Genomic DNA, 11,392 nt, shown 5'->3' with positions numbered 1-11,392 from the left:
GCCTAAGTATGCATAGGGCTGAAGACAAGTGGTTAATGCATGTTTTGTAATAATAATAATCAAAATCTACATAGTAACTAGGAACTAAAGTTTTCAAATAATTGTAGTGGAGTAAAAAGTACAATATTTGCCTTTGAGATGTAAGTAGTGGAGTAAAAGTATAGAAAAGGTAAAAATTCCTCAAGACAAGAGCGTACTTGAGTACATGTACTTAGTTACTTTACACCACTGGTCCTGGTAAGGTGCCAGCCGGTCCCAGCATGTGACTGCCTCATGGCCACATACCAGCTGCACCCAGCAGACCAGGTCTGATAACTTGGCCAACAAAGTAGTACATGGTCCAGCCCATTTCGCACAAAGCCTTGGTGAGACCCCTTTCTCGTTCATGGCAGACCCCAGCTTCAGCAAGTAGATTCCCGGATCAGTGTATGCATTGTTACATTGTCTCATTGTTGCGCAAAGTATTCCAGCTCAGCCTCTCCCCTCTTATTCTGGCACTGGCATTGGCCCAAACCCCCGAGGTCCACAGGGGTCCCGAGCGCTCTCCTGAACAGGTGCCACTGGGGTGTATTGTGTAGGCCAGTGGTTCTCAACCTGTAGGTCGGGATCCCCAGGGTCCCCACGTGAGTTTTGGGAACTTTTAAGACCTTTTTAAGTTAATAAAAAAAAAGAGACCATTACTGCATCAAAAGTAATCAGCAAACTATAATATACAAACTGGTCAAACATTGGCCAAATGATTAAATAATATAAGAAAGAGGCAAAAAAATTCTTGTGGGCTTGTAGATCGGCTATTTTCACAATATTTATCTGTGGAACCGAGTCAAACTAAATGTAATGCCTCAACTCCTACACTTCCAAGTGCTTGTCAGGGTGGGGGGTTCCCTGTTCAAATATGATTATTTTGAGCACTCGGGTGGCGCAGTGGTAAAGTTCCTGCCCACCACCACGGAGGTTGTGGGTTCAAATCCAAAGTTGCCCCTCTGTTTGCTGTGGAGCTCCTCTGGTGCCCCGAACCAGCAAAACAGCTCATCCATCGGTTTTGTTGCCACGATGGCAATGCCATGGTCGCCGAATAAACAGCCGGGTAGCCGAATGAACACCATTTATTTTGAAATATTTTGACAGAATTTTCAAAATGTTTATTTTTTCTTTTCAGATAAATGGACCTAAATTGCAGCCACCACCGTCATTTCTGGTAGCATCAATTCTGCTGTTCTCAGCTAGCTGAAACAAAGGCTGGCCAAAAATTAAATTTCAGCATGTGTTAAGCATTTTAATGAGCGGAATTCTGCTGTCCTCACTGGGCTTGGTTGAGTTGTAAGGCAGTAATTCAGATCGCAGATCTACAAGCTCACAATGCATGGCATGGAGATTTATTTCGTTTTTGTCGCATTCTTGAGCCAATAACTCAATGACCGGGAGGCTGGTCAGTACGAGACTCAATTGAGTCTACTCCGCTGGTCATCAAATTATTGGCTCACGAATGCGACAAAAACAAATCTCCATGAAATCAAGGCTTCATACGGTGTGTAATTGATAGAAAATAAGTAATTTTTTGGGTGAACTACTCTTTTAAGGTTTACTTACCCAATTCTCTGAATGATTATTGCATGCATTACCTGGCTGTTGTTTCTGCTGCCACGGCCTGGTTGACCATAGCATTCAAGAAGGCTCGTCATGCTTTGAAACGTCTGAGTGATTCACTAGATAACTCACCATTTAAAGGTGTTTTAAATGTATTCAGATAATGAACACAGTATGAATGTACAAATGAACAGCATAATTAATTTTATTCACATGAATTCTGGGTCCAGAGGCCAACCCTCAAATGAGATTCCATTGCTTTGCTGCTAATTATTTAAATTAAATTTGATTATAAATTGTAATATTTCTCATTTCAGTGCATTGTACAGTACATGGTACTTGGCTAATAAAATCTACTCTGATTTCTGAATCATGCTATGCCAACATTCAGCCAGCAGAGGGAACTGGGGACTACAGAGTCAGAGAGAGAGAGAGAGAGAGAGAGAGATAAAGAGAGCACAGTGGATTAGGGGGAAGGTGCAGGGTTGCTCATCCACATCTCACGGTGGCTATGAATGAAAATGTCCATACGGGATATAAGGAAACACCATGAAGGTCACACAGTAGACAGAAGGAGGAGATTGTCTTCCCCCCCTCATCTCATCCACCCATCTCTCATGTCCCCCTCGCATCTCCTCCTTCCCTCCCCTCATCTCTCCTCTCTTACTATGCTACCTCCCCCTAATTTTTTCCAATCCATTGTTTTACTGTGGCGGTGCCTGTAATGAATAGATCTTTGTACCAGTCTGAGGTTGCACTATACACTCCTCCAGTGACTGTATTGTGGTAAATGTAGACCATCTCCCACAGCCTATCAACCTGGCTTATCAACACCCAGTAATTAAGACCATAGATGTCCTTGAGAAAGACACTACACGCCTCATTGACTCCATGGGTAGCTACCGTCTCTACCTGGCTCCATGAAGGCATACTCAGCCTAAATCATGCATACGTTTATCTGGAAGGAATGAAACGGCAGTGCATTTGAAATGTAGTTAATGGGTGTTCTATCTGCAGGCTTCAGGCCTTCAGCATGCTGAATGAGTTATGATGTGATTTGGGGAAGGAAAAGGTCCCCTATTGGTTATAGGAGATGCTTTGCATTCTGCAGCATGCAGCAGGTATCTGTGAGACAAACACGCAAGTCATGACATGATCCAAGACAGTGGCTTTCAACCCATTTCATATCAAGGACCATTATTTATTTTGCATTTGAGCCACGGCCCACCATTTGATGAGATTTAGACTCTCAGACTCAAGACTTAGAATAGTTTGTTATCGTTGGACAAGATTTTGTCCACAATTCCATGCTGTATTGATGTTGGTACCATAGGAGAGATTACAGGCAAACGTTGATCGAAATAACAATCATTCTACATCCTCTAATTGTGTAGACATATTGTAAATCAAGTAATGCAGATGTTTAACAATCATTTAACTCTTGAGAGCGTAAAATGAAACCAAATGGACCCGTAAGGGTCCATTTGGTTTCATTTTACGCTCTCAAGAGTTAAAGACCTATATAAGGGTCCATTTGGTTACCAACTCTCCATAATTTAGCTGGGGACCACCTGGAATCCCTTCAAGGACCACTGGTGGTCCCCGGACCACTGGTTGAGAACCACTGATCTAAGAGACTCATTTCCGAATAACATGTTTTACCAATCTGTATGGTGGAGTATGTTAATACAATATGACTAACGGAACTGTGGTGGTTGTATGCTCTTCTAGTGAGACATGTAGTTCCTGTGGTCTGGTTGACAAGTGGTACTGCTTGAAGGTCACACTTGCTTGCTCCCCTGATAAAGCACACCCAAACAGGTGTGCTTTATCAGTGATTTCAGCACTTGTGCGGACGACCCGGGTTCGAATCTTGGGTAAGACATGAAAATGACAGAGTGCAGCTTTTTGAGCTGCATGTGCACCTGCATGCATTCGTGCACGTTTGTATCATCTATCGTTTGCACATGTACTGTATATGTTAAGGTACATACTGTACTGCTCTGTATGGGGACCCAGCCCTCCCAGGTGACAGTAAATCAATGCAGAGCTGAGATTTCCATTTTTGCTGCTGCACCTCTAATGTAAACACAGGATTTATTTCCGACTCTATTTGAATGCTTAAAGGACGACTTCACGCATTTTCGACCTATCTTCATGTAATTGGTCCTCACTAATGCTCATTATAATATGGCACCATTTGTGTCTGTGTCTCTGAGGAGGACTGTGGATAGTTCAGAAACCAGTGAGTGACGACATCGATGGGGAATCCAAGCTAATAGAAACGGCAGGCTTTCTCTTCATGTAAAGTTAGCATGCTGTTTGCATCTTTATAAAAATCTAAATAAAATTTAAAAAACTTGAAAAAAAAACAAACCTGCCAACGATGATGTCACTGGTAGGCGGGTTTCTGAAGTGTCCACAGCCCTCCTATGAGACACAGACCGATAATTGAACAATTTTATCATTAGCATTAGTGAGGACCAATTATATGAAGATATAGGTTGAAAATGGGTGAAGTCGTCCATTAACATCTCTGTAAGAGCCATTATTGGTCACACAGAAGGGCAATCTAACAGGGAAGGAAGAAGATTGCCACTTCAGTCTCTCTCGCTCTCTCGCTCTCTCGCTCTCTCTCTCTCTCTCTCTCTCAATCACTTTCTCTCTCTCATACACACACTACTGTGGATTTGGAACAAAATAATTGTATCAAGCATTAACATGTTTTTAATGATGCATGGAACAAGGAGATGCGTCTCACATGAGTCAGCCATCTTAACTGCAGTAATCCCAGAATTCCTTTCTGTAGCCCTCAGTCCATCATCTGTAGCCAACTCCCTCCCTCCCTCCTCTCCACCTGTTCCGGCTTTCCTGACCTCCCTTTTAGCATGAATGACCGTCTCTCTCTTTCCCTCACTCTCCCCCTTTCTTTTTCTGTGTCTGTTCGCAGTCGCAGATACAGTATGCATTCATTCTCTCACACACATAAAATGTATTCACCGGTACGCACACATGTACTGCACACACACACACACACACACACACACACACACACACACACACACACACACACACACACACACACACACACACACACACACACACACACACACACACACACACTGTGACTGTATACACTTATTTCATGTCTCTTATATTACTTTCTCCATTTCATGTAATTCTCCCCTTATAAACCTCTCTCTCTCTTCTCTCTCTCTTTCACACACACCATGTCCCTGGCAATGGATGTGGTGGAGAGATGGCGATAGTGATCTCCATGGAAACAGCCCAGCAACAGGCTGGACACCGGCAGCCAATCAGAGCTCCCGTTGACTCTGCCTCTCCTCCAATGGGAGCAGAGGGGGGGCTGCCACGCGCCCGTCAAGGTGAATGCTCAGGGAGGCGTGATCAGAAATGCTCACTTCCTCGTTGGAACATCCATCCAACCACAGCAGCACCAAGGAATTGATTAGCAGATGAATTTAGACTAATGAAGGAAGGGAGCTTATATGGAAGATTATTAGTGGGGATTTCTTCTTTTCTTACATGCGCTGTTTATTGTTAGTTATCTGGAAAGATCACATTGGTTCTGTTATTAGTGTTTCATTACGCTTTGATGTGTTATCCTGGGTTTAAGTTGTATTGTGATTTTGCTCACATATCTTTTACCAGAATCTAATTAAATCAAATCAAATCCAATCACTTGCAGAAATGTCCTTACTGTAAGAGAGTGACATTAACCTTGAACTTGGAATATTGCCTTTCTGCCAGATGAGTCAATCATACATAAACGTCCAATATAATGACATGATAGAAGAGTATGCAAACTGGCTTGCTGATATCTGTCACAGAGGCTGAGATTTGACACAGAAGATTGTTAGGCTATAATACGTGACCGACTCAGTCACTGCAGATGCAGTGTAAACCCCAGTGTCTTAAAGTGACCAATCTGGGAACCCATTGAGAGATTACTAAGTGACTGACTGAGTCACTGCAGATGCAGTGCAAACCCCAGTGTCGAACCATGGCTTCCGCCTAAAAGCAAAGAATTGTGGGATACATAGCAACGGTTGACACGCTGCTTGGTTACCGCTCCAAGCAAGAGGACTGCTGCTTCACTCAGTGATGAGGCAGACGTTATGCTTCTCACGCTGTATTTGATCTGCTACTGGCTGACAGATCTTTTTGGGGGAGATTTAGATCCTTAATGTACTCAAGAAGGAGTGCTTATCTGACAGGCAGAGAGAAAGGGACTGGACATGCAGATGTATAGTTAAAGGCAAATATTGTTGTGTATACAGCACACAGTCAATCCTGACTGTTCATTTAAAGGGTAAAATTGGTACCGTAAAGGTCTTTGAGTCAATGCAATTCTTTTTTTATTGCTCAATACGTTTTTAACACATCCAAAAAAATGCAGGAATAGAACTGCATTTGATTTAAAAAATCACGCCCAGTGTGAAGTGGGCGGTGTGGTCACAGTGGTCATCACAGTGATGGAAGTGATTCACTTAAAAAAAAACTTTTTAAGTCCATACTGCTATTCATAGGGCTGCACATGTGTCATGTGCTTCGCTAGCCAATCACAGTCCTGAATTTGCAAAGTCAGCCAATCACGTTACAGCTAGTGGTGATGACATTAGCTGTAATGTGATTGGCTGACTTTGCAAAAGTATAGATTTGCATTGACTGTGGAAGGGTTAGGGTTGTAGACTGCGTTGTAGACTATTGGCCAATCACGGTGCAGGATTGGTCAGTGTCCAAACCTCACTTATAGGGGACCGTTACACCGCCCCAAAAATGACACCCTGTCACGGCCACTCCTCAGACTGCAAGTTTGGAGTAGGTGTGCAAGAGGTCACAGAGAAGCGTGTGTTCATTTTAAATGTTCGCTGTCCTTAAAACCGACTATGTGTGCAAGGGCCTTGAGGGTCCCTTTGGCGGGGTGAGTTGGATTAGGCTGAATAATTTCAGATTAAAAATCAAAAATAATATACATTTTAAAAATATAATACGTAAAGTATTTCCTGATTTAGCATAATGTATAATGGATATGAATATAGGCATAAGTATCATGTACAATCTATCTGCAGTATGAACATCTATCATCCATGAATGGATACGTACCGACTATTGACAGTTGATATGATGCAAGGCTGATATATGTTCAGTGTCAGTCAGCTGCACAGTGGGAATACAGATAAATAGGCCTATGTACAGTCCATCTACAGTGGATATAATGAGCGATATACAGTTCAAAAGTGAGCCTCAGCAAGCCTCTAATTGATGAAACTGTGTGGTGTTATTTAGACCAATAACCAACTTTCCTGTCAGCAGTCCAGGCATTTCATAACAGTGAACTTCACCCTTTCTATTAAATTCTCCCCAAACGGCGAACATGCCAAGAATTCTGAGCAGAGTTCCTCAAAATGTCATGTCATGTGGTGCTGCCAATGAGTTAAAAAGGTCAGTTTCTGTGCTTTGCAGCTCTCTTGGCTATCCACTGTGGCCACTAAACCAAGATTCTGAGCACACAAGATTCTGCACACAGAGAAATCCTAATAAAGTCTAAAAACAGGGGTGAAGCACCAGTCCACCACCGCAAAGTCTAGGGGTTCAAATCCACCGTGGACCAGCTTAGTCGAGCATCTACACAAACACAATAGTCCATATTCGGGGGGTTGTTGAAACAGAGATATCTCAAACTACTGCCTGGATTGCCATGGAAAGTCTCCCGAAGGATGAACTGATCTTGCAAACCGGTGGCCCAGCGCCACATTTCTTGTTAATTTGTTTTTTCGCATGTTTTATGTACATATTTAATATTATGGAAGTCAATGGCAGTCGAATCGGGCTGAAACCTTGCCAAAATATGGAGTCATACTGTAAATACGTCATAGATGACTGACATCATAGACTTGGCACATGACGTCCGTATGTGTATTTATTGCCAGACCCAGAGGGTCGGCCTACATGAGGCCTTCGTCCATACATGGGCATAAATGTCTGTCCATCTTTTGTCCCCCTTTCGTCCATACATGGGCATAGAAGGGACCTCGCATGACGTGACTTCGCATGACACGTCGCATGTACCTGTCTGTCTGTGTCTTTTTTATGCCCATAAGGAGATATATGTATCTGTCAGTCCTTGTCCCTTTTATGCTCATATATGGAGATCAATGATGTCATCAGTATATTCCCATATATAGGCATGCCCGCTCATCTTTTGTCCCCCTTTCGTCCATACATGGCCATAGAAGGGACCTCGCATGACGTGACTTCGCATGACACGTCATGCGAAGTCCGGCCATTCAGATTTCAACCACTAGGGGTCTGGCAGTACCAGGTCTCCTGGTTCCCTTGTTTATTTACTCTACTTAATATATCTAGGTTAAGAAAGACTGATTTATAATTTAGGCATGTAGCAAATGCTCATGAATCCTGGTCAACAACAGGGTTTTAAACTACAGGCAATTACAAACGTTTAGAATGCAAAGGAAACAATTAGAAAGGGTGTAAAGTGATATTTTGTTTTATTAAAATACAGTACGTGTTAAAATACCTCTATATTGCCATAATAATCATAGTGTTCATAGTGTTAGTCTTCAGTAATAGGGGTCTCCCAGCACGATCCCACTGACATTGACTTCCATTATAACATTTTAGTTAAATATTTAAAATATACGGTAAAACACATGAAAAAAAAACATGGAGATTCCTCATTCCTTGGCCTACTGACAGCATGCACAATATGTGACTCTGATCTGTCCAGACTCCAGCCAGTTTGCAAGATTAGCTCCAGCCAACACAGACAACCTCCTACAGAGCCACACCGTAAAAAAGGATAATACCCCTGGTATAAAACTGTAAAAGATAACTTGATCCAGTGTCATGGTCCACCATTTTCCTCTTCTTTCTTTCTTTCAGAGAAGCAGTTTTTTCCAAAATCTCCTCTGCTGTATTGCATCCATCTTCAAGGTTCAAAGTTTCTTTATTGTTACATCTTCTGTATGGGTTCATCAGAGTAAAATTATTTTGTTCTGGTTCCTCGGACATTGTAGCAGCAATAAAAAAAATCAATATATTTTTTCTGCTACAGTACATTGCATCCATCTTCTTCCTAGAAAGCCTACTTTTCACCAGAATCTTTTTCTGTTGCTGTTTGCTGATGAGACCTAGCTAGTTTCTGAAATGTTTATTCTCTGTGATGCAGTGTTGTTTCGTGCAGGTGACGGTGTTCAATTCAGTCTGCTCTTCCAGCCACCTCTTTTTTCTGTATTTCCTCTAAGGTCTCTTTCCCACGCTGCATTTATCCCAAACCTCCTACTGAAATCTTTGTTGAGTGTGGTGTTCACATCGAACAGAACCTCCACATCTTCCTGGGAACAGCCGTGGGGGACCATGTTCAACTAAGTATAAGGTTTTAAGTGGTTATTCTTTCAGAGTCTTTAGTCTAAGTGTGAGCCAGCAACTTCAAGGCTGCGTCTTTCTCAAACAGGAACATCTTGACCGTTCTCTTGGTGATGATCTTCTGGACTTCCCCTTTGCTTGCTTGCTTCCTTGACTTCCTAAAGCAGTGTCAGGGCTGCTGCCATCAGCTTGTCTCTCCAAGGCCACTGTTATTCGTCTCCACAGACAGTGAAGAACAGTCAGTTTCTTCCTTCCATCTAATCATCAGACCGTCCGCGGTTGCTTCCACTTCCATCTTTCTTATTTGTTCAATCTGTTTAATTGCAAGAAAGAGACATCTGAAAACTGCGTCACATAAATTAAACCTTCATATTTGTCCATACTGCTCCATTCAATACAATAACAGAGCATCCACATGCACTGCTTATATTCCAGTCTTTAGCATTTCAAGGACCTTTGAGACGAAGGTATTATGGGCTTAGGTGTAAAATTAGTTGGCTTTGAAAGTTGCTGTAGAACTGGATTGGACCTAACACAGAGTTGTATGGTGTTCTGAACATTTTTAGTCATCATGCCTCATCTAGTAACAACATTTCACTGCTTTCCTTTCTATTCTGCCAAATAAGAGCTTCCCTTTGTCTCTCGTTCATTTCAATGAACTTATTGAAATCGACTGAAATTAGGCCAGAGAAGTCGTCATCTGAACTGTCGTCCTCGGGCTCTGACAGGTCCGCAATTGGGTAACGCAAGATAGCTGCCACTCCACTCAGCTGAGTCAGCTGCTCGCCAGACACATGAAGACTTGAGAATATTCTAACTTTGCTACCATTGCCTCGCACTTTGTCCACCAGCCGTACATACCGACCCCTAGTGGTGATATCTTGGTGCCTGAAAAGTTCATCGCTCATCAGCAAGGTGTCGATAGCCTGAGCATCAGCAGCTTTCTCCACATGAGCCAGCCCATAGAAAGCTCTGTCAGGCTCATGTTGGAGCATCTTGTAGAAGTCACCCAGGGCTTTCACCTCTCCTGCCGCCTTGGTGTCGGAAAGCTTATTGGTGACAGTGGGATCAGACAGGATTTCTTTGAGGGAGTACTTGTGACCTGACGAGGAGTGGACCGGCAGGAATTTGGGCCGGTTCTCCAGCAGTAGCTTGTTGTCCTGCCGGGCCGCCTCCCTGAAGAGATAAGTTAGGAACTGGTCCTTGACAAACCCTGGGCTGCCCACCAGGATGCACTTGACCACGTCAAAATTGATGTGACGGAGGATCCCCTGCATCACCGCCTCGTAGAACCTCTCCAAAGCCTTCTCATGCTGGGTGCAGTTGCCCTTCCTCTTGCGAGGAATAGGGACTTCAACCTTTGCGCGGACCAGGGTCATGGCAGGAGTCACCAGCACCAGGTTAGCCAGACCCTCTTGCATCACCACCGCCGCCAGATCTGCCTTCTGGGTGGGGTCACATGCCTGCCTGATCCTATCAAGCACAACGCTGTCCCAGAGCTTTTTGGCGAGAGTGAATTTCCTGTTGAGCTCAAGCTCAATGGTGTGGTAGGATCCCATCTTGACATACTCGTTCTCCTGTATGTTTCTGCCCTTTACCCTCAGCTGGCAGGCCTGGGAGTCAAAGTCAATAGTCTCCACACACAGAGTCAGGGTAGTCCGCACCCTGTTGCTGCCCATACTACCATTAGATGACGACGGTACCTGCACCTTTCTGAAGGTGGAGGCCCTAAGACTGTCACCAACCTGGAGCAGATTATAGATATGCCACATGTCCTCTGCCTCATCTGGCACGAGAGACACCTGACCGGCACCGTACTTCTGGATTGCTTTATGAACCAACTTCATGTTCGCTGAAAGGGGCGGGGGGACTGCTGCAGGGGTGTCCGGTTCAGAAATGGATTATTAAGTCAGCAATGTCTGAGCTTAAAGGAAGTTTGTGACTAGAAGCAGTATATTGAGCTTGTGGGTTTGACATCGAATCTCTGCTCTAATGCTTCCTTTTGTAAGCAATGAAGTGTCATTATGGTCATTCAGTACCTGATTGATAAAGTCCTTGATACTGCAGTGTGTTCAGGGTTTAAGCTGAGCTGTCTCAACGCTCACATCATCACTATGATATAACTATGATGTCAGTCATGCCCAAATATGGAGTTCCAGTATAACAGTATTATTTGTTATTTTCAATGATTTGAGTCAGTTCCATATTTAGTCAAATCGTCATTTCTTAACTCCAGAATGAATCACTTGCCTTGGTTCCAGTTCGGTTGCTCCAGTATCCATCCTTTAAGCTTATTTAAGAGTTTTGTACATGCTGGGCTACAATGTCAAAACAACCCAAAACTACCCAAAAGAACCCCAAATATAACAGCACAGTTAACCAAAACATGGCAATA

The 11,392-nt window shown here is 43.3% G+C and overlaps 1 protein-coding gene across 1 annotated transcript; it reads right to left on the bottom strand.

Annotated features, from left to right (window-relative positions):
* Positions 1–9,566: 9,566 nt before the first annotated feature.
* Positions 9,567–10,844, bottom strand: LOC311061768 (protein pelota homolog; the record flags this gene model as incomplete). The annotated part of the gene is made up of 1 exon (XM_084080460.1): positions 9,567–10,844. One exon carries the CDS (start codon positions 10,842–10,844, stop codon positions 9,567–9,569), a length of 1,278 nt encoding a protein of 425 aa, XP_083936586.1.
* Positions 10,845–11,392: the final 548 nt, after the last annotated feature.

This window comes from Gymnoscopelus microlampas (assembly GCF_963454915.1).
Source record: "Gymnoscopelus microlampas genome assembly, chromosome: 15".
Classification (NCBI taxonomy): domain Eukaryota; kingdom Metazoa; phylum Chordata; class Actinopteri; order Myctophiformes; family Myctophidae; genus Gymnoscopelus; species Gymnoscopelus microlampas.
This window is presented reverse-complemented; position numbering and strand designations above follow the sequence as displayed.